This window comes from Triticum aestivum, chromosome 5A (assembly GCF_018294505.1).
Source record: "Triticum aestivum cultivar Chinese Spring chromosome 5A, IWGSC CS RefSeq v2.1, whole genome shotgun sequence".
Taxonomy (NCBI): domain Eukaryota; kingdom Viridiplantae; phylum Streptophyta; class Magnoliopsida; order Poales; family Poaceae; genus Triticum; species Triticum aestivum.
In genome coordinates this window covers 292,148,390-292,171,802 of record NC_057806.1, presented here as the reverse complement: position 1 = coordinate 292,171,802, position 23,413 = coordinate 292,148,390, and the positions used below count along the sequence as shown (strand labels likewise).

Here is a 23,413-nt window from a genome sequence, read left to right as displayed (position 1 = left end):
GGGAGGGCCCCGCCTGGGCCCTGCGGGCCGGAGCGCGGGCGAATGGGCGTGAGCCACTTGGCGGTGGCGGGACAGGTCGGACACGTCCGGCCCGAATCGGACGTGTCCGGCGGCGAGAGGTGGAAGACGACTAGGGTTTCGGGGAGGGGATCCGAGATTTGGAAAGGGGGGTCTTTATATAGGCATAGGAAGAGTTAGGAGAGTCCAAATGAGGTGCGGTTTTCGGCCACGCGATCGTGATCGAACGCTCTAGATGATGGAGAGGGCTTAGGTGGGTTTTGGGCCAAATTGGAGGGGTGTTGAGCTGCAACGCACACGAGGCCTTTTTGGTCCCTCGGTTAACCGTTGGAGTATCAAACGAAGTCCAAATGATATGAAACTTGACAGGCGGTCTACCGGTAGTAAACCAAGGCCGCTTGGCAAGTCTCGGTCCAATCCGGAAATGTTTAATCCCCACACACGAAAAAAAGGTAGAAATGACCACCGGAGGAGAACGAAGCGCCGGAATGCAAAACGGACAATGGGGAAAATGCTCGAATGCATGAGATGAACACGTATGCGAATGCAATGCACATGATGACATGATATGAGAAGCATGACAACGACAACAACACACGGAGACAAAAACCCGAACCCGAGAAAATAAAATAACTTAACGCCGGAAACGGCAAGAGTTGGAGTACAAATTGAGAAAGTTACATCCGGGGTGTTACAGCGCACCAGCCCACCAGGGGCTGGTTCCCTCCCATATTCAGCCCATTAAGTCCCCCGGGGCAGGTGGCCCCACCTGGTGGACCCTCGAACACCTTTCGGTGGTCCCGGTACAATACCGACAACCCCCGAAACTATTCCGGTGACTGAAACTGGACTTCCCATATATAAATCTTCACCTCCGGACCATTCCAGAACTCCTCGTGATGTCCGGGATCTCATCCGGGACTCCGAACAACCTTTGTTAACCCTATACAATTTCCCATAACAACTCTAGCATCACCGAACCTTAAGTGTGTAGACCCTACGGGTTCGGGAACCATGTAGACATGACCGAGACATCTCTCCGACCAATAACCAACAGCGAGATCTGGATACCCATGTTGGTTCCCACATGTTCCATGATGATCTCATCGGATGAACCACGATGTCAGGGATTCAATCAATCCTGTATACAATTCCCTTCGTCCATCGGTATGTTACTTGCCCGAGATTCGATCGTCGGTATCCCCATACCTCGTTCAATCTCGTTACCAGCAAGTCTCTTTACTCATTCCATAACGCATGATCCCGTGACCAACTCCTTAGTCACATTGAGCTCGTTATGATGATCCATTACCGAGTGGGACCAGAGACACCTCTCCGTCATACGAAGTGAGAAATCCCAGTCTCGATTCGTGCCAACCCAACAGACACTTTCGGAGTATGTAGTGCACCTTTATAGTCACCCAGTTATGTTGTGACGTTTGATACACCCAAAGCACTCCTACGGTATATGGGAGTTGCACAATCTCACGGGTTAAGGAAACGATACTTGACATTAGAAAAACTCTAGCAAACGAACTGCACGATCTTGTGCTATGCTTAGGATTGGGTCTTGTCCATCACATCATTCTCCTAATGACGTGATCCCGTTATCAACGACATCCAATGTCCATGGTTAGGAAACCACAACCATCTATTGATCAATGAGCTAGCCAACTAGAGGCTCACTAGGGACATGTTGTGATCTATGTATTCACATATGTATTATAGTTTCCGGTTAATACAATTATAGCATGAACAATAGACAATTATCATGAACAAGGAAATATAATAATGACCATTTTATTATTGCCTCTAGGGCATATTTCCAATAGTCTCCCACTTGCACTAGAGTCAATAATCTAGTTACATTGTGATGAATCAAACACCCATGGAGTTCTGGTGTTGATCATGTTTTGCTCGTGGAAGAGGTTTAGTCAATGGATCTGCGGCATTCCGATCCATATGCACTTTACAAATATCCATGTCTCCATCTTGAATATATTCACGAATGGAGTTGAAGGGACGCTTGATATGCCTGGTCTTCTTGTTAAACCCGGGCTCCTTGGTAAGGGCAATAGCTCCAGTGTTGTCACAGAAGAGAGTTATCGGGCCCGACGCATTGGGAATGACTCCTAGGTCGGTGATGAACTCCTTCATCCAGACTGCTTCCTGTGCTACCTTCGAGGCAGCTATGTACTCCGCTTCACATGTAGATCCTGCCACGACGCTTTGCTTGCAACTGCACCAGCTGACTGCCCCACCATTCAAAATGTACACATATCTGGTTTGTGACTTGGAGTCATCTAGATCTGTGTTGAAACTAGCATCGACGTAACCCTTTACGACGAGCTCTTCGTCACCTCCATAAACGAGAGACATATCCTTAGTCCTTTTCAGGTACTTCAGGATATTCTTGACCGTTGTCCAGTATTCCATACCGGGATCAGTTTGGTACCTCCGTATCAAACTTATGGCAAGGTTCACATCAGGTCTGGTACACAGCATGGCATACATAATAGAGCCTATGGCTGAGGCATAGGGGATTGGGAGGCGATCGAGCCTTGTGTCCCATGTGGGCTGGTCCGTCTGCCATGTTCTACTGTTCTTCGTCGGAGACCGCCCCTTCACTTCATCGGTCTTATCACCAGTGCTCATGGAGATAGCGGATTGGGGACGCGGTCGTAGGAAGGAAACGACAAGGGTTCGGCCGCCGACGTAGGATAGGTCTTTGGTAGGATAGGGTTTTTTGTTCTATATGTTCGAAATGTAATGAAAATCCACCGTGTTTGCATGAATGTCGTCCGGTTTATATGAAATCCGCCGTGTTTGCACGAATTTCGTTTGGTTTATATGAAATCTGTCGTGTTTGCACAAATTTCGTCTGGTTAGTACCAATAGTTGTTGAAATGTATGCGGACAGCGTTAGATGGCGGCCTTCAGCATCAGTGTGCGCAGACTCCCCCACCCCCTGTCCGCGGACAGATGCCGGAGCAATTTTACGGGTCCGTGTTGAAGATACCCTTATATTTTTTAAGTAGTATAATATAGATAATAAAGATGGCTGCATGCATCGTCCAAATGCAGAGGCCGAAGGTACATCCTCCTTTTCTAAAAATAATAATAATAAAGATTTTTGTTCCAAGAGACGGAACAAATGCATATGTCTATTTTTTATCTAAAGAAATTACAACCATCAATTGTGTTTTGAAACACATGAATGTTACTCCCCCTTATTCATATTACTTGTCGTTCAAACGGCATACGTTTTTGTTTAAGTGGAATGAACTTTCACACATTTTCTACAAATCTTGGCATAATGATAATAATAATAATAATAATAATAATAATAATAATAATAATAAACCTCTAATAAATATACATACAGGCCCAGACAAATACTGGTAGGATCGGACGGCTCGTGTCCTCCCGTTCCCGATCGGACGGCAGGCGGGCAGACTTAAAGCGGAAGGTTCCTCCTCCTCCGGCTCGTCGCCACCTCCGCTCCGGCAGTTACCGGTTCGCTGCTGCGCGTGCCACCCTCGCCGCCGGGTTGCCATTATGAGTTGAGTTGGAGCCCGATCTCCCCGTCCCCGTTGTGTTAGCCCCACCCCCACCACCTTCTCACTCATAACTCCCTCCCCCTCCCCCTCCCCGCCTCCTCCTACTCCTCCCTCGCTTCCTGGCGCGGCACCCGCACGCCGCAGCGCAGATCTCCTTCCCCGAGGAGGAGGAGGAGGAGGAGATGGTGAGCGCGTCCAGCCTGCTGCTGCCGTCCTCCATGCGCGACTTCGCCTCCTGCATCGGCGACGGCGCCGTCCGCGTCGCCTGCGCCAGCCCCTCCTCCACCCTCACCTCCGGCGGCTCCGGCTCCGGCGCCGCCTCCACCCTCGCCGTCACGGCGTCCTACCGCGCCACGCCCCTCAACTCTGGCGCCTCCTCTGCGCCGCTGCTGTTTCGCCTCACCTGGGCCCACTCCCCGGTGGGCCCCACACTGTCGTTTGCTCCATCCGCCGCTGCGCCTTCCGTTCTCCTTCGCAGGCGCAGGGGCACCCGCTCCTTCACTCTGGCGGACGGCGGCGGCGGCGATGCGGATGATGCGGAGGCCCCCATGCTCGCCCTCTTCTGGGACCTCACGGCGGCGCGGTACGACCCCGGGGCGTCGCCGGAGCCGCTCTACGGCTACTTCGTCGTCGCCGTGGCCGGCGCAGAGGTCGTGCTCGCGGTGGGCGACCTGGCCGCGGAGTTCGTCAAGACCAAGTTCGAGGGCCAGATCTCCAAGGCGCGGTGCCTGCCGGTGTCGCGCAGGGAGCGCGTCGTGGTCGCCGACCCGGCGGCAATGCACACCGCGAGGGTGCGGTTCGCGGAGGGCGGGCCGGAGCACGAGGTGAGCGTCGGGTGCGCCACCAGCTCCGGGGGAGGGGAGGAGCTGTGGGTCAGCGTCGACGGGAAGCGGGCGGTGCAGGCGCAGCGGCTGCGGTGGAACTTCAGGGGCAACCAGACGGTGTTCGTGGACGGCGCGCCGGTGGACGTCATGTGGGACCTCCACGGGTGGTGGTTCCGGGACCCGCCGGGCTGCGCGGTGGTGATGCTCCGGGCGAGGAGCGCGCTGGAGAGCCGGCTGTGGCTGGAGGAGGAGGGGGCGGCGCCGGGGTTCTCGCTCGTCGTGCAGGCCTTCAAGGCCCCGCCATGATCTCCATGACGAGGTTCCGCTTCCGCTTGCTCCTCACTCTGGCTATGGCTGCGCTACCTCTACCTGCCCATTTGGGAAAAGGTAGTTGATCGAATTTAGCAAAACCAAGACGAATGCTGTGTTTGGTTGGTGTTAATTTACAGCTCTAGACATATATAGCATGTTTTTAGAGGGACAATAAGCAAGCTTGGGATGAAAGTGAAACATAATTCATGGATCATTTTAGGTGGTATACTCAGAGAGAGAGAGAGAGAGAGCGAGAGAGAGAGAGAGATTTACTGCGAGTGTGCAGTGCAGGATTCATCCCCTCTGTTTGTTTTCCCTCTTTTTATCCCAACCATTTTTAGTGGTGTGTGCTCGTACAGTTGACAAATAATTATACAACATTTCAGAATCTTGATTCTGCTCTTCTCTTCTGTGTGATCAAGGAGGGTGCTCGTAGCTCAATACTCATCATTGGTTGCCTTGCAATATGTTCCCTCCGTCCTACAATTCTGGTCTTACATTTGTGGTCTTACATTTGTCTAGATACGAACGAAAGTACCAGCAGCAACAGCAGTCGTGATTCTGGCGCTGTTTTATACGGGTGATTTGTGTCTGTCTGCATAAATTCTGCAATTCAGCTCTGGGGTTCCCACAATCTTTTTTTTTCCGGGGGGCGTGTTCCCACAATCTGAGATCCATCAGAGCATCTACAACAAATTTGACTACCCGCACTGCACTGTATGTCCGCGGACGTGTCTGATGGCCTCTCATTTGTCCGCCACTACAACCACACCCCTCGTTTGCAAACCCCTATTCTCATTTGTCCGCCACTACAACCACACCCCTCGTTTGCAAACCCCTATTTCCATACTCATCCATGCAATGCAACGTTGAATTCATCATGCATAGATAAAACGAGCTACATTTGAAAGAAAAGTTCCCTACTTCTACTTTGTCGTCGTCGGAGTTGTAGATGACACCCTTGCCGAAGCCGCTGGCCTCGTGATCATTGGCTGCAGGGCGAAGCTCTGGGGCCTCCTCATCGTCCTCGTTCATGAATAGCCGCTCATGCCTCACGTCGGCGAGGTGGATACGGCGGCGGTTCGCCACCAACACCCGCTCGGACAGGAGCGACTCCAACATGGCTTGGTTTTCAGCCACGAGGATGGGATTGGCGATGAGCGCCTGAATGCGGTAGCTTGCTTCGCCTCCAACTACTGCGAGGGTGGAGCTAGAGTGGAAGCGGACGAGGGAAGCGGTGGCGCGGACGGGAGAGGGGCGGATAGGTTTACCCTTGTCGTTCGTCTTAAATAGCCGGATTTGGTTCTTGAGACGACAAGCCGGAGTGACCATCGATGGAGGAACCTGTTGGACTGATGGTCAGCAGATGTTGTGTCCGGGTGTCCCGTATTCGCCCCACATATAAGCTGAATATGAGGGGTGTCGGCCTAGCGTTTGGGCTGAGCTTGGGGTTCCGATTGGGTGACGTTTTTTAGTCCTAGCCTGTCGGGTTGTCCGCATGAACTTTGGTGGAAAAATGAGGGGTTCGATTGTAGATTTTATTCAGAAATAATTAGTCCCTTTTTCTTATTTGGTGCTCTCACAGGGTCTATCAACATGTCTTGCGTGATGGTGTTCTCACTCTCTTGTCATGTAGAGTAATTTGTACGGCACATTGGACCCATATATAGTTGTCCACATTAGTAATTTGTCATGGGAATTTCCTTTTGGTCTGTGACTCTACTGTATAGCTGGTGCTGGACAATTGCACATGGTCTTGGACATAGTACAGTAGTAGTATAATCTAGAGTGGAGTGTGTTGATTTCACATTGGTCCCAGCTGCTGCCCCAGGATAGGAGGTAGTAGTGACTGTTTCCCTCCCCTCACTCACACACACACACTCGTGAGATCCTCGCTTGCTTTTCTTTCTTCTTCTCACGAGAGAATTATCTGTGTCATGCATTCTTTGGTTGCTGATGTTTGTTGTGTCTTGAATGTTTGTTGCCCCTTTTCCCATTCGGTGCGAAGTTGCGAGCACAAGGCACACAGCACCCCGCGTGTGAGGTGCTCGTCGCCATCATCGGCTCTACACCACACTTCACTCTGCTCGCCAAGCAATCACGCTGACACGCATACGCTGCCACGCCTTACGTGCCGTCCTCGTACGCTTGCCACAACTGCAGCATTCTGTTGCCATGTTGCACGAGTCCCTCAAGAGATTTTCCTTTCGTTGTTGCTGCGGAGTAGATTTCGTTGCTTTGCTTTTGGGTAACATTGGACACCTTGTATAGCTGCGTGATAGTAGTATGCTCTTCTCAACCATTTGTGACCTGGACGTATGCGTTAAAGTGGCGGGGCTATCGCTCCATTTCTCCATTGCTGTACGTCTAACAAAGTAGATAGATGGGGAGAGCCACCGCAAGGTTTACGCTTGCAAGTCTTGTCAAGCCTCCGCTCTGCCTCTACGTGGATGATATCTGCAGGTATGATATGATGCTGACGGGTGACTTGCGGGAAGCTGAAAGTAACGACCTCGTTTGCCCGGGTTTCTCCTCGTCACCTCTAAGTCTTGAGTCTCAATTTGTTGGAGGATCATTATCTCTATCTTACCACCGGTTGCGTATATTTCCAAGGGTTCCTCCTTGTATGACATATCACCCGTTTACTCGTGGCCGGCATCCATATCTAACACAGACGGATACACTGACCGTCAGAATTCAGCACTCCTTACGTTTCTAAATGCTGTTGCTGGTGCGACTTTTTAGGCATTATTAACACCGTCAGGAAGTTTCAGTGCGCCCTTGATAAGCTCTGCAGTTGCCTCCTCTGAAGGCTAAGTAGAAAGATAGCTCCCCAGCATCCCCCAAAAGGAAAACCGAGAAAGATAGCACCGCTTCTCAAGGACAGCAAGTTAACTGCCAATGTAAATGGCTTCACATGAATGTACTCACGCGCATCCCACTGCCCAGTGTTCACCACTGTGCTACCAGTATAGTAGAGATCCATCAATCGTCATGAAAACCGAAATGCCAAGAAAAACAAACGAAAATCGCACAAGTTTATTCAAGGGTGGATCACCAAACAACTTTTCAGGGGAACACGCGGCGTTACAGTCTTACAGGCAGCTGCACAAGCTAAACACTGAAGCAGCAGGACAAGCAGAGAAAGGAGGCTCAGGTACTCCCATGCTTGGTGATAGTTGTTGGTAGAGATAGTGGAGGCGGGTCAGGCAAGCGGCGGCGCCGGCTTAACGAAGACTAAGGGGAAGTCCATGACGACGACCTTGTCGAGCGCCGCCATGAAGGTGGCTGCGAAGGCAGTGTGCTTCTCGTGGCCCATGCACGCCGCCAGGTCCTCGGCGCTGGCGAAGGTCATGACGAAGACGTGGGTGAAGCCCTGCGTGAGCGCCTCCTGGTTCAGCACGTCCTTGCCCCTGCAATATGCATGGTGTCAAGTGCTACTAAAACCAAGTTGAAGAAATCACTATATCGATGAATGAAGTATGATGCACGCAATCTTGATCTTTTACTGTATGCTGGCCTCCAGAAAGAACTTTTGCTCACTGGTTTATAGCACAAAGTTCTTCAGAAGAAATGTAGCATTAGATTCTAGATACATACTACATTAAAGTATTTACGCGTACCACCCAAAGTATTTGACGGTGTCGAGCTCCGCGGCGAGCTTGGTGAGCTCCTGGATGATGTCCTCCACCACGACGCCTTCCTTGAACTTGGCCATGCAAAGGTGCTTGAACTCCGCCATGGCCCAAAGACAAAGGCAGCTAGCTTTCTCTTTTCTCCCTTCCCTCCGGCCGGTGGGCGGTGGCTTTGCTTGCAGTGGCAGAGGCTGCTATGATCACGCCGTTTTAAAGCCGGGAGCTCTGCCCAGATTTGCTCACGGTGACGGTGGGGGCCACCACCGCCCACAGGAATCACTCACTCAGTCTAAAGCTTGTGAGGCATTTTTCTTCCTTTCTCTTGCCACCAGACTCGACTTAATCATTTCGGCACAGGAGGTGAAGGCCGACCATGCTACTGCTGCATTGAGCACAGCACAGCACACTGTTAGATCTAGCTAGCATGGCTGCATGAGCCTCTCAAGCCTGAACCATGATTGCACCCGATCCGAGCGACATCGGCATCCGCGCGCAGGCCCCACCGGGATCTGCATGCCTGCTTTCATAGCAGAGCAGAGGAGAGGAGAATGAGATGTCAACATTCCGGAGTTTGATCTTTGTGATCTTGAATCTTGGATCAGAGCTGCTTAGCGTTATGCGTGTTTCCCACCAATCTAGATGATGCTTGACCAGTTCATCTCATCAGACCAGTTAGGTCGCTCACTCACCAAGACCAAGGTAACTTGAAGAAGAATAGATACTGAATCCAGGTACATGGAAACAAGATGGCACCTAATGTTGATGGAGATTGCACCACGTGTGCCATGCGGTGATGTTGATGCTAATCAATTCTCGTCGTGCTGATGCATCAGTGAGACACCTTCAATCTTTCAGTCCGAGCAACATCTCTCTCCTAGTCTCTACAGGTCACCAATTTTACTAGAGTTGGCCTAAGCACATACAAACCTGTGGACTGTGGGGTGCAGTTTTCATCGTTTCAATTATCTGCTACACATTTTTTTTTTTAGAAAAGGAGGATGACCCCTGGCCTCTGCATCTGGAAGATGCATACGACCACTTTATTGATTATTCTCGAGGACCATACAAAGTATTACACCAATGTGCCTGAATCCACCATCTTGGCAACATATGCCACTACTCCTATCCAATATGATAAAGGGGTGCTAGCCGGGCCACTACCCAGACCACTTACGTAAACCTAACATCAAAAGCCGGAAGGCGAAACACATTCGGAAGCCCCAGCCGAGCCACATACCGGGTCTGGGGCATAATCCGGTCAGACGCACTCGTGTGTCGTCGCCGCCATCTTCCACAGGTCCGTCTTCAGATCAAATTGAGGCTTCTACCATGTCTGGCCACTCCGCCATTGACGCCACCATGACGCCAAACAGCAACCTCCTCCTACGCGAGTCCATCTCCGTGCATCGGACGTCGAGCCTCCACAGCGCCATGCTGCCGACATCCGCCGCCATCAATGTGTGAGATGGAGCACCGCTCCACCATCGCCCCAGCCAACACTTACTCCAAACGACGCCCCCAGGAGAACCGGAACGCGTCGGAGGAAAAGCGGAGGCTTGGGCGAAGAAGGGCACGCCGTCGGCAGCTGTCACCGACCCCAAATAGCGCCCGCCACCACCCAGCCCTCAAGGCGGCGCCTTCAAGAAGGTAGCGGCGCCAAAGACGCCGCCGCCGCCCACCGGAGTTAGGTTTTCACCCAAGAAGCTAGGTGGTGGGGAGTGGAAGGGCAGATCTTGACAGACGTCTCCATGAAGAAATCGGCGCCCGCGGGCGTCGTCGTCGTCGCGGCCAGCCGGAGCCGACCCGGGTTTCCCCCAATCTGGATCCCGACCACCAAAATCGCCCGCATCCCATAGGCAGGCCATCCAGCACACCCAGGGACCTTCGCAGGAGAAGTGCACCGAGCAGGGAAGAAGGCCAGCAGCCAGATCTGGCGCCGCCAGCCGCCAAGGCAGCCACGCGAGGCCCCAGGCCACCGGAGATCCGTCGGCCACCCGACCAGATCGCCGGCACCATGCCCACCCCACTGCCCGCCGCAGGAGACAGGGAGCATCGCCAGGGGCCGCCGCCCGGATCCAAGACCCTCCGGTGCAGATCGGAGCGGAGCCGGCCCCGCCGCCGCAGTCCCAGACCGCGCCCCAGGCATGGCCCGGCGCCAGCTTCGTGCGGCGGCGAGGAGAAGATGGAGAGAGGGAGGTTACGCCGGCAGGAGGGGAATCACCCCCCGTGGCGCCCGCTAGGGGCGGCGCGGGGGCGGGGGCGGGGGCGGGCTATTAGAGTCAAGTCCTTATCTGCTACACATGTTTTCATTTTTTGAAAGTAAACCCCGTTTCATCGTCAATCTTTTCCCCAAGGGAAAACTAGCATTTCATCGACCCTTGATCACTTTCAGCCTTCTTTCGATTCGACGGTATTACCATTTGACAAAGTCTGCAGTAACTCCTGACGTTTTTGACTATTAACAAGAATACAAGATGAGATGGTTGTGTGCATCGGGCCGACCCTCATTCCTGGTAAATAATGAAGGAGAAGGCAAGAAAGATAGCACAGCTCAACCACCCCAGGGGCATCAATTGAACGCCCAATGTAAATGCCTTCACATGAAAATTCTGACATCTTACTGTTTATCAATGCCTTGTGTTTCATTAATGAAACTTACATAGTCACATCTTACGACAGGCTACCTCACCGAGACCATCCGGCATGAGGCGCAACTCTGGGCTCGTGCCGGAGCCAACAGGCTACACAACAGTGCCCCATTTTTCTCGCCGCTCAGGTGTTGCACTTAACGCAGTGTTGTCGTGTCCGTCCCTAAGTGCAATACCCGATCTTGTATTTCTTTCTACCTATCAATGAATGATACCGAAGCTTTGCGCATTCGCGAAAAGACATTGCCAGAGTTTTAAGTGTTTACGCAATAGTGGCCAGCACGAGTGAGCCATTACAGATCAGATATCCATCAATTCATCATGAAGACCGAAAAGTAAAGCAAAACCAGCGATGTTTATTCAAGGGTGATAACCAAGCAACTTTTGAGCGACGGAATGCACGGAATAGAGTTACACCTTACAGTGGCTTTACAGGCCAGAAGGCCGGTGAACGCCGTAGCAGCAGGACAAGCAAGCAAAAATAGGAGGCTTTAGGTACATCACAGCTGAAATGGTAGGCACCTTACAGTGGCTGGCGATGGTAGATGCTTATACTTGCTCAGTAGTAACAGACAGATACTGCTACAGGGGGTGGTGGGGGTGTATCATTCAGGCGGCCTCAGGCGATGGCGCCGGCTTGGCGACGACGAAGGGGAAGTCCAGGACAACCACCTTGTCGAGCACGGCCATGAAGGTGGCGGCGAATGCAGAGTGCTTCTCGTGGCCCATGTACGCCGCCAGGTCCTCGGCGCTGGCGAAGCTCATGGAGAAGACGTGGGTGAAGCCCTGCGTCAGCGCCTCCTGGTTCAGCACGTCCTTTCCCCTGCAACCCAACACAAGCAACACTCAATCAATGATATACTCCTATCTCTTGTCTTGTCAGATAAACTCTAGATGGATAGAAGCACTTATGAGTGGCGATGCCTAATCTTGATCTGGTGTCGCCGAATTAGACTTAGAGATGGTTTTGGTCATCGGTGCAAGATTTTAGGGTTCTTGAAAAAAAGAAAAGATGTAGCGGACAGGTTGAAGTGCAATGTGCAGTGAGGTTGGAATCCCTTTTCGGAACAAATGAGATGCAAATGCATACCACCCGAAGAATTTGACGGTGTCGAGCTCCGCGGCGAGCTTGGTGAGCTCCTCAATGATGTCCTCCACCACCACGCCCTCCTTGAACCTTACCAGGCACAGGTGCTTGAACTCCATGGCTCAACAAGTCACAGGTGCAAAGCTAAGCTAAAGCTTTCTCCTCTGGCGGCTTTGCACTTTGCAGCGGATGCGTATCATCACGCCACGGCGCTGGCCGTTTTATGGACGGGATGGGAGCTCTACTCCGGTGAGGGCCACCACCACCGACAGGAATCACCCTCTGTAAATAGGCTTATTTATTTTTTCTTCTTCTTGGCAGTACACTTGTAGTTGTAGACAATGTCATGTCCCTGCTATGCTGTTGGTCTGGAGCACACTGTTAGATCTACCACGAGCCATGAGTGGCCCCCACCGGACCAACACCGGTGTGTGGGGCCCACAGGGGTCTGCTTTCAGAACAAGCATCATCATCATCATCATTGTGGTGTTAGATGTTGTGATCCCGAATTCTGGATCAGAATTATGCAGCACTGTACTGGTTCCAGTTCCCTGCAGTGTAGGTCAGTTAACCTCAAACCAGCCAATGGCAATTGGGTTAAGTCACTTAACCATGGTGAGTTGGAGAAACCATACACTGAAGCAGCAGCACGCTGCTACTTCCAAGCGGATGCAAACAGGACACCAGCTAATAATGATGCTGTTCATGAAGAATTCTCTTATGGATGCATGAGCGCGACATCTTCAAAATGTTTGTTAGCTCATCAGTTCATGATCTGCATTAAAACAGTCGTCTCAACCAACAAATCAAGATGCCCTACCCATCCTGTTTGTTCAGCTCATCTGCATTAAAACAGTCATCTCAATCAATATGTTTGTAGCTGTTTTGAATTGGTACATGCACTGATGATGATGCTCCTACAACAACAATTCTCCGTGGCCTACCATAGATGGATACAATGGACTGTTTTCAGTCAAATTATCGAGCAAATGTGGCTTTTCGACAAGAAACCCAAAAGATTTCTCATATTTACATCGGACCCGCGAGAATCTAACCTATAACAGACATCCGTCCGTCCACATGGGCAGATGTTTCCAAGTTTACAGGTTGTTCACAAAAGAAACTCCAAGCAGCTACTTGCCGGAGCTTTAGCTGGGGAGATCACGACCTGCTGAGTACACGAGGACTCTCCATGTGCTGTTTTACTGTTTGGTTGTTATTTCGCCGGGAGAGGTAACCTCAGACAGCGTCAAGTTGTCTGGCCCATCCAAGGATGGGCCGAGTACTGTCCGATTCGCCTGGTCGCGTTCGTTTTGAAGAACCTCTGATGCCCTTGGCGAATGCCCCGTGCCGACAAACAGGTAATGGCACGGATCCGATATTGATGCTTCAGGGGAATAAGGAGGTATAGGTATAGGTATAGGTATCACCACTGCACTTGGTAAGGGAGGCGGGATTTGCTTGCTATCGGGATAGTCAGACAGTGAAATTCTACAGACTGGGCACGTTGAATGCTGCTTTAGCCAAGCATCTATGCACACCATATGGAAATTGTGGCCACAGTAAGGAAGAGTGCGGAGCACATCTTTGTCCTCGTATTCTGCAAGACAGACAACACACCTGCGAGCAAAGACACAAACAGTTCAGAGTCTAGATTTTGGTGTAATCAGGAAGAATTGCTAAAAAAAACCTAGCACAAGAGAATGGAAATACAGAATAGAACAGACTAACAGATGCACACACTGTCAATTAGTGAGCCTTTATATAAATAAGAAGATACTAGCCCAGCAAAGCAATGAAGTTTGAAGGACAAATCTGAAAATGGTCAATTAGTGATGCGTATATAAAAATAGGCAAGCAATTTCGGTTGCTATGTTTATTTTTTGGAGTTTTAGGGGAATAATGTGTTTTCTTAGAAACCTTGGTTCTAAATACGTCAATGTGTTTGGTATCAACAAATACAACAGATTTGTAAACCGTGGTATCTCCACTACCATGTTTTTCTTTTGGTAGGGCTAGAAAAAGAGGTCTCTTCCTCTTTTTTTCTAAACCAAACCGAGAAAAACTGCGGTTTTTAGAAACTGAAGTGTTCATTGCCCATGCATTGGAATACTGAGCTTAGATTACTACGGTTAAACTGTGCTGCCAAAGGCTAGCTGGCAAACTGGATGGAACGTAGTGTTTGTTACTAGATACTAAACACAAAAGTGAATCACACAATTGGTGCAAGTAAAGATTACTTCTTCATCCCATAATATAAGATGCAGTTTTGCTAAAGCACATCTAGATGTGCCATAAGTATTGCACATGTAAGTCCTATGTCATTGATCTTACGTCGAGATTCGTGTGGATATTTCCCTTTTCTTTTTTCTTTTCTCTTTATGCTTGATTCACTCACTTAGATGTGCAATAACTAGAGCACATCTAGATGTGCCCTAGACACACCCTATAAGATGCTATTACAACAATTGTACTCATATACTGGTTGTAGTAACATCTTATATTGTGGGACGGAGGGAGTAGTAAATGATGTGCATCCAGCGAAAGACCTGTTCAACTAACAGCGAAGGATTAGATCGGACATCAGACCACCAAGCCAGTCCTAGCCTCCCTCTAATTAAGCACATGTGAGTACTCAATATACTTAATTGCGATGCCTCATTATTCCTCAGTAAGATTTTATTCAGGGGCAGCTCAAAGATATTTGTATTCCAATTATATGTTATTAATCGAGTGGTCTTATCTGTCCAATGAAAATGAAATCTCAGGGACCTCATGGTTCAATAGTCAATCCCCGTTAAACACCATAATCAGGACTCTTGTACTAAAAAGGTCACATAATTTATCTTAGGCACCAACATGCTCAAGGACATTACCTATGGTACTAAAAGAATCTAAAAACACTCTCAAGGACAGCTTCATTACTACAAGAGAGGATCCATCTCCCCATGTGGCATTGCTGCTTGAAGATTTTTCAGTAGTAAGTATTTCTCTATGGCTATAGACTGGCATGATCAAATACTCATGCTGAGAAGTGGTCAGAAGAATGCAAATACTTGCCAAAGATTACTGAGGACAATGGTGGGTAGTTTATACCTAGGATAATTACCCCTTTAGGCAGTATGCTTGTACCAACTAACGCCGAGCAAAGCTCAACAATTCTTTATCCATATAGTATAGTCTATGGTAAAGTCGTTAACAAACACCAAAAGCATGAATTTTCGTATGAATAAAACTAGAATTCATATTAGCTAATAATGTGTTACCAGCTTACATTATTCAGGAAGCTGGAACTGAACCATGGCATATCCCAGTCCCACCTCCGTACTAATATTAGAACTCTAACCAAAAAGCATTTCACATGTATGTGGGGGATTCGGTGCTCACAGCACTAGTATCCAAAAGAATCACTAATCTTCACCTTACAATAATGATAGTGAGATCCCTCTTTTGCCACTCACTGAGTGCGCACTCACAGCTAGAAGCTCCTAATTGCAGCGTTGGTTGCCCCAAATCAGTGGCCTAACTAAGAGGATCAACTAAAACCAGCGCGACCGAACTGCAATTCCGATGAATACGAGGGAGGTACTGACTAAATGGCGCTGCACAGTGGAGTAGATTCCAAGTTTAGGCGGCAGGCAACGCAAGGAAGCGCACGGCACGGCACGGGGACGGATTGGAATCGGCGATGGTTGGAGCAAAGGCAGATCGAGGAGGAGCACTTACTGCGGGGCCGCGTCTGAGGAGTCGGAGTCGGAGGATGCGGCAGCTGCGAAGGCGCGGGTGGGGAAGGAGGCGACGGCGGCCAGGTCGAGCCCCCCGGCGCCGGGCCCAGCCGCGGCCTGGGCTCCCAGGCGGTCGACCTGGACGGCGAAGAAGTAGTTGGCGGCGAGGGGCGGAAAGCCCGGCGGGAGCGGCGAGGCGCGGGAGCGGCGGCGGCGGCGGCGCACGAGCGCGCAGACGAGCCTGGAGCAGACGAAGACTATGAAGAGGACGCTGACGCAGAAGCCGAGCAGCGTGAGCACCATGCTCGTGGACACCCCCGACGCCATGGCGCGGCCGGCGCCGGGCGGCGGGTGGAGTGCGGGTGCGAGTGTGGGCGCTGCCGCTGCTCTGCTCTCCCCTGTCTGCCTGTCTCTCGCTCTCTGTCTGGGTGGTGTGAGTTGTGTTAATAAATGGGATCTGCGTATGCTGCGCACTCACGCCGTTGGGTTGGGCATTCAGGAAGTCGTTGCGTGTCGCGTGGGTTTTTATTCATTCACCCGGGAACGGGAATGGGAGGGGGATGCGATGCGGTGGTGGGGGCGGAGGCGGATCCCGATCGGTGGCCTTCAAGGAGGGGGAAGAAAGGCTGTGTGTGTGGATGCAGCGGGCGGGGCCGTGACACTACGGCGCCAGCGGCAGATAGATAGACACGAATAGGACGGATGGGCGGAGCGGCGCAAAAGGGAAAGATACCGTGTCGACTTGATCACGCGAGGCGAGATAGGTGATGAGGCGTGAGGTTTCAAGCCACGCAGCCAGTCAGCCACGAAACCAAAGCCTGGCCAAGCAGCGAGTCAGCGGCCGAAAGTTGACAAGGATTTTTCACACAAAAGCAAAACCTTTTTTTTTTGGAGATGCGGGGTATCGATCCCCGTGCCTCTCGCATGCTAAGCAAGCGCTCTATCATCTGAGCTACATCCCCGATTGAGGGCATTCTTCATTTTGACCCTAATTATATTCTTTTTCTATGTTGACATTTGCCTCGAAAACGTCCCGCTCAATGATTGGAATGATGCTGTCGCGGCGCAGGTGCTCGGGCCGAACACCTTTGTGCACTTCTTCGACATCGCCTCCGTGCAATGCGAAGATGCCGCCACGCTCAATATGTGGGCTTGGTCGGCGGACCCTAGCAAAATTCTCAAGGTGCAGACCATCACATTCACCTGCAACCAGCCGTCGGCGGGCACCGCCCTGTCCTTGCCGTCGGTCGCCAAGGGCTGTGTCGGCACATCCTGGTCCACCTGGACCTGATCGAGGATTACCTCCCAAACTCGAATAGCCACATCCCTCGACGCCCTCGCTCGCACCCCCCCTTTTCAGCTAGCGCTACAGCGTCGTGGACGGTGAGGCCCGCACTCATGACCGCCAGGTGGCGCGTGAGCGACGTCGAGACCACGACTACCGCGACAGAGATGGCGACCACGATGGGCGTGGCGGGCGTGAAGACCGTGTTGGGGAACGTAGTAATTTTAAAAAAATTCCTACGCGCACGCAAGATCATGGTGATGCATAGCAACGAGAGGGGAATGTGTCGTCCACGTACCCTCGTAGACCGTTAAGCGGAAGCGTTATGACAACTCGGTTGATGTAGTCGTACGTCTTCACGATCGACCGATCCTCAGTACCGAACGTACGACACCTTCGCGTTCAGCACACGTTCAGCTCGGTGATGTCCCGCGAACTCACGATCCAGTAGAGCTCGGGGAAGAGTTTCGTCAGCACGACGGCGTGGTGACGATGTTGATGAAGCTACCGTCGCAGGGCTTCACCTAAGCACCGCTACGATATAACCGAGGTGGATTATGGTGGAGGGGAGCACCGCACATGGCTAAGAGATCAACAGATCAATTGTTGTGTCTCTGGGGTGCCCCTTGCCCCTGTATATAAAGGAGCTAGGGGGAGGCGGGCGGCCAAAGAGGAGGGCGCGCGCCCTATTTTCCTAGTTGAAGTAGGAGATGAGAATGAAGGGAGAGAAGAAAGAAGGAAAGGGGGGCGCCGCCCCCCTCCCCCTCCTTGTCCAATTCGGACTAGAGGGGGAGGGGGGTGTCGTGGTTCTAAGCCTGACAGTAGAGTGGGGGGTAGGTATGGAGAGGCAAGGTCCTAGCTATGGAGAGGTTGTAAGCACAAAGGATGTACGAGTTCAGGCCCTTCTCGGAAGAAGTAACAGCCCTACGTCTCGGAGCCCGGAGGCGGTCGAGTGGATTATGAATGTATGAATTACAAGGTGCCGAACCCCTCTGCCTGTGGAGGGGGGTGGCTTATATAGAGTGCGCCAGGACCCCAGCCAGCCCACGTAGGAGAGGGTTTAAGGTGAGTTAAGTCTGGGGCGTTACTGGTAACGCCCCACATAAAGTGCCTTTACTATCATAAAGACTACTTGATTACAGGCCGTTGCAGTGCAGAGTGCCTCTTGACCTCCTGGTGGTCGAGTGAGTCTTCGTGGTCGAGTCCTTCAGGCCAGTCGAGTGAATCCTCGTTGGTCGACTGGAAGGCGACCTCTTCTAAGGATGTCCTGGGGTAAGTTACTTGGATCAGGTCCATGACCCTACCCTAGGTACATAACCCTATCATTAGCCCCCGAATGGATTGAGGCTTCGAGTGAAGAAAGAGTTGATGTCGTTTCCGATTAACCTTTGCGCTCTGGTTGTGCGCTGTTCTGTACTAAAGAATCTCTTCGTCGACAGGAAACAACTTGACTTCAGTCGACTTGATCCATTCTGCTTTTGCGTCGAGTGATCTTTCAAGCTACGACGATCTCCGAGCGACGGATCGCCGGAAACACCGCGCCTGACAGACTGATTTGTTGCTCGCGGATACTGCGGGATGCGAAATTTGGGGGCGCGCGCGAAGCGGGGCGGACCGCGGCGTTCGGATGGGACGGGGCATGGACGCCTCGATCTCCGCGCCACCTTTTTCGCCATGTATCCCGTCTGCATAACTGTTCCAGATATGATTAGATCGACCGGGCCCACCTGTCATCCACTCGGAAGTGACCTTATAAATGTGCCCGGCGGGGATTTCTGTGCTGCGCCTTAGCATTCCCCCTTTCTCTCTGCTTCCTTCCTCCCTGCTCAGCGCGCTCGCTCTCGCCCCCGCACCACTTCCCTTCGCGCATCTCGCCGGCGACCATGGCCAAGGAGAAGACGGCGGCGCTGGAGCGTGCAAAGAAGGCATCGGCATCGGAGAAGGCGAAGGGGAGATCCACCAGCCGCGGAGGGTCCTCGTCCAGATCCCGCCTGCCGAAGGGCTGGGTCCAAGGAGACTGGATCCAGTCGACCATCACGGAGAATGACCTCCTCGACATGGCCAACGAGGGCTTGATCCCCCACGGAGCTGCGAGGCTTCCGGGGAAGGAGTGGCAGCCCCAGCCAGAAGAGGGTGAGTGTGTGCTTTTGGCCACTCATGTTGATCGGGGGTTTTCCTTGCCGCCGAGTGTTTTCTTTCGTGGCTTTTTGAACTTCTTCGGAGCGCAGCTCCACCACTTTACCCCAAACTCCATTGCCTATCTTGCTGCGTTCGTGTCCATGTGTGAGGGTTTCTTGGGCTGTCGACCGCACTAGGGTTTGTTCAAACATATATTCACGTGTCGATCTCAGACCGTGAAGAAGGCGAGCCCCGGTGATGAGAGAACCTGAGTCGTCCAAATGTGCGGGGGCCTGGGGATTCAGGTGAGGAATAAGAGCACCTTCCCGCCCATGACCTTTCCCGAGTCCGTTAGAGGCTGGCAGTCGACTTGGTTCTACTGCCAGGTCCAGTCGACGCCAGGGCAGTCGAGTGGACTCCCTCCGTTCACCATGGACCGAGTGAGCAAGCCTTCCCCTCTGAAGCTGATTCCGGAGGAGAGAGCCGACGTGAAGATGTTGATGGAGCGCGTGGTGCAGTTGGTTCGGGAGGGAGTGACAGGCATGGACCTCTTGGAGGTTTTCCTCAGGCGTCGCATCTAGCCTCTCCAGTTCCGGAGCCACTGCATGTGGTTGTACTGTGGGACCGAAGACGAGACTAGAGTCCATCCAGAAGCAGTCGACGATGTCACTCTGGAAAGATGGATGGCAGCCGTCACCGGAAACAAGGACAACCCACGCGGAGCCAGAAGGATTCCTCCACTCGACCACAACAGCGATCCAGATAAGGTACACTTGCCCTGCTCTCCACTGCATTCTTGTCGCATTCATCTCTGTTTACTCTGCCGACTGGTAGACTGATCATTGTCTTGATATCTGCTAGGCCCTCACCCAGCTGTACTCGATGCCCAATGGGGCACAAGCTTCGACTGAGGAGGGCGAGGCGAGCGGAGGCGAGAGCCAGGAAGAGGAGGAATGGGACTCGGATGTCGCAGAGGATGATGACGACGATGATGATGATGTCGGTGATGAAGACGACGCCGAGGACGAGGAAGAGGAGGAGGAGGAGGTCGTGCCACCGCGCTTGGAAAGGCGGTCGAAGCTCGTCCACGACCCTTCGACTGAACGTGGCAAGGGGGTTGCGACGCAGTCGACCAAGCGCCCTAGGACCACCTCTCCAGCGCCGACTGAAAAGGCGCCGAAGCAGCCCAGGGCGGCCCCGTCGAAGCCGATCAAGCTCTTGCCGAAGATGAAGGTGTCCATCCCTACCATATCAGGGTAACCGTGCTGCTCATATTTTCTTATTCTGTGTGAACTTTATCTCTGGTCGACGCTGAAGTTAGTCGACTGATCCTTTGGAGTTGCAGTGCTGCTACTTCTGAAACCTCGGCCCGGGCTGATGACCACGAGATGGAGGATGCAGCAACTTCGAACCCAGGTACTGTATTCTTAACACTGTTCTTAGTCGACTGACTCGCGATCTCTGATCCTGATCCTTCTCCGCAGCTCCACCCAACACTGTTATCAATCTCCCCGACGACGACGAGGATGAAGAACCACTGACACGCAGGAGGAGTCGGAAAACGTCCGCCAGTAAGGTACCTCAGGATGTGACGGCGCCTGAGATTCTGACTGTGGAAGGAGAGAACACCACTCGACACACGGTGTCCTTCGCAAATCCACTGACGAGTGCTCAGCAGCCCTCCCTCTTCACGACGCACCACGTCCCAGAGGACCAAGCTGGCGCAGCGAAGGAGGCAATACGCCAGGCGGGACTCATGATGGAGCAGCTGAAGACCATCCGGGACGTGAGCCAGGCAGCTTATGACGCCAGCTCTGCCCTCCAAAGCAATGTCCAGGTCAGTCGACCGCTGTTTGTTCTGTTGGATATGCTACCAAAAACTTTTCTTTTCCGGAATTTATATTAGTCACCCACTGGGTGTGTCGAATAAACTCCGTGTTAGCGGGGGCACGCTGAGTGCACCCGCTGGGTGTAGTCCCCAAGGCTAAGGTCGACTGCTGGCAGTCGGCCTTAGGCTTTATGATGTCAATCTTTCTGTCAGTCGACTGGTCGACTGGATTTCACAAACCGGTGGGGGCACGCTGAGTGCACCCACTGGGTGTAGTCCCCAAGGCTAAGGTCGACTGCTGGCAGTCGGCCTTAGGTTTTATGATGTCAATCTTTCTGTCAGTCGACTGGTCGACTGGATTTCACAAACCGGTGGGGGCACGCTGAGTGCACCCACTGGGTGTAGTTCCCAAGGCTAAGGTCGACTGCTGGCAGTCGGCCTTAGGCTTTATAATGTCAATCTTTCTGTCAGTCGACTGGTCGACTGGATTTCACAAACCGGTGGGGGCACGCTGAGTGCACCCACTGGGTGTAGTCCCCGAGACTGTGGTCGACTGCTTGCAGTTGATCACAGTCTTAGAGAATGCATCTCGCACACACTTTTTTTTTGAGGTCGACTGGTCGACTTTGTCTTCAATAGGATTAGTGGGGGCACGCTGAGTGCACCCACTGGGTGTAGTCCCCGAGACTACGGTCGAATGCTTGTATTCGGTTGTAGTCTTAGAAACGTGTGTTTTTCCCTTTTTTCACTCGGAAGTGAATTATATTTGACATTTAGTCGATTGGTTCTTCACAGAACTCCTGTGATCTTGTGGCTCGCTACTCAGAGCTGGAACAAAAACATACTCAAGTCGAGCTGAGCTTGAAGCTGGTTCAGGAGAAGCTGACAAAGGCAAAGGAGGAGACCGAAGGTATGTTTGGTGAGACCCTGACGACTGCTTTTCCCCTTGCTTGTTTCAGCATCTGATCTTGTTGTAACTTGCAGGTAAGGTAAGGGAGGCCCAGCAGAAGAAAGACCTTGAGCTAGCTGAGAAGATCAAGCTTGCTGACGAGAAGTTAGCTACAGTCACCAAGCTCGAACAAGACAATACCAATCTGAAAGCTGCTCTTGGGATTGCCAACAAGGAGGTCAGTCGACTGAAAACTGATAAAGCTGCACTGTCCGACCAAGTCAGCAAATTGACTGGGAAGAAAACTGATCTGGAGGCCTTCCTGAGTGGACTTGCCAAGAAGCTGTTTCTTATGCTTGAAGGTAAACCTCTATGCTTGGCAGATATTTTCAATTGTGGCTTTTTCCATTCGACTATCTCCTTGACTTAGTGATCACCCTTGCAGAATTTTGTCAAAACTTTGAAGAAGAAACCAGCCGACTGGAGCCAAACCTTGACCCCGTCAATTCTCCGGTGAACGACGAAGTTGCCATGGATGTTTTCCGACTGGAGTCTCGTGTTGCAGCTGTCGTGGACTATCTCGCAAGGCTGAAGGCCGCCACATCTCGCATCGACTCGACGCTCTGGCCTGAGGAGACACTTCAGAATGACCTTGAGTCGCTGATGGCCCGCTTGAACACGATCCCTGGTCGAGTGCAGGAGTGGAAGAAGTCCTCGGCTCGGTGTGGTGCAGATGTCGCTCTGTGTCTGGCCCGAGTCCACTGCAAAGATGCGCGAGAAGAGAAGCTGGCGGCCCTTCGGGTGGCCAATACCAAGAAGCACGACTTCAGATCCTTTATGGAAACTTTCCTTGCAGCTGCCACTCAGATCGCCGACGGGATTGACCTTGATGAATTTGTTGCACCTTCCAGCCCTCCACAGGAGGGGTAAAAAACTTCTTCTGGCTCGACGCTTTAAATTTGCCTCGGTATGCCGAGTGGAATTGTAACCGACAAACCTTAACGGGCTTGACGCCTGAGCACTTTCGTTTCCTTTAGATATCGATTCAAACTTGAATTTGGCGCTTGAATATGATTGCCTTCGGCTCAAAAATGTCTTTTGCAGGTTCAAAGCAAGGCGCCTTTATTGCAATCGACTTATTCTTTAGTCCACTTAGGCGAGCACTGGGCTGCGGCTAAGCCCTCCGAGTGAGAAGTTTTACTCTTCACTCGGTAGGATTTTGATAACTTAGGCGAGTGCTTGGACTGCAGCTAAGCCCCCGAGTGAGAGGGTTGCTCTTCACTCGGTAGGATTTCGGTAACTTAGGCGAGTGCTTGGACTGCAGCTAAGCCCCCGAGTGAGAGGGTTGCTCTTCACTCGGTAGGATTTTTATAACTTAGGCGAGCGCGAGGCTGCAGCTAAGCCCCCGAGTGAGAGGGTTGCTCTTCACTCGGTAGGATTTTTATAACTTAGGCGAGCCCAGGGCTGCAGCTAAGCCTCCGAGT

The 23,413-nt window shown here is 52.0% G+C and overlaps 4 protein-coding genes across 4 annotated transcripts; 1 reads left to right on the top strand and 3 right to left on the bottom strand.

Moving 5' to 3' along the window:
* Nucleotides 1-3,328: 3,328 nt before the first annotated feature.
* On the top strand, nt 3,329-5,104 carry LOC123103016 (uncharacterized). Its single transcript, XM_044524500.1, has one exon. The coding sequence runs from the start codon at nt 3,761-3,763 to the stop codon at nt 4,706-4,708; it is 948 nt and encodes a 315-aa protein (XP_044380435.1). The 5' UTR covers nt 3,329-3,760; the 3' UTR covers nt 4,709-5,104.
* Nucleotides 5,105-7,721: 2,617 nt separating this feature from the next.
* Nucleotides 7,722-8,594, bottom strand: LOC123106820 (stress-response A/B barrel domain-containing protein At5g22580). Its single transcript, XM_044528863.1, has 2 exons — nt 8,338-8,594; nt 7,722-8,127 (listed from the first exon to the last, which is right to left on the bottom strand). Exons 1-2 carry the CDS (start codon nt 8,454-8,456, stop codon nt 7,920-7,922), a joined length of 327 nt encoding a protein of 108 aa, XP_044384798.1. The 5' UTR covers nt 8,457-8,594; the 3' UTR covers nt 7,722-7,919.
* A 2,739-nt stretch (nt 8,595-11,333) lies between these two features.
* LOC123103015 (stress-response A/B barrel domain-containing protein At5g22580) lies at nt 11,334-12,349 on the bottom strand. Its single transcript, XM_044524499.1, has 2 exons — nt 12,088-12,349; nt 11,334-11,820 (listed from the first exon to the last, which is right to left on the bottom strand). Exons 1-2 carry the CDS (start codon nt 12,201-12,203, stop codon nt 11,607-11,609), a joined length of 330 nt encoding a protein of 109 aa, XP_044380434.1. The 5' UTR covers nt 12,204-12,349; the 3' UTR covers nt 11,334-11,606.
* Nucleotides 12,350-12,927: 578 nt separating this feature from the next.
* On the bottom strand, nt 12,928-16,345 carry LOC123103013 (RING-H2 finger protein ATL67). Its single transcript, XM_044524498.1, has 2 exons — nt 15,811-16,345; nt 12,928-13,704 (listed from the first exon to the last, which is right to left on the bottom strand). Exons 1-2 carry the CDS (start codon nt 16,134-16,136, stop codon nt 13,287-13,289), a joined length of 744 nt encoding a protein of 247 aa, XP_044380433.1. The 5' UTR covers nt 16,137-16,345; the 3' UTR covers nt 12,928-13,286.
* Nucleotides 16,346-23,413: the final 7,068 nt, after the last annotated feature.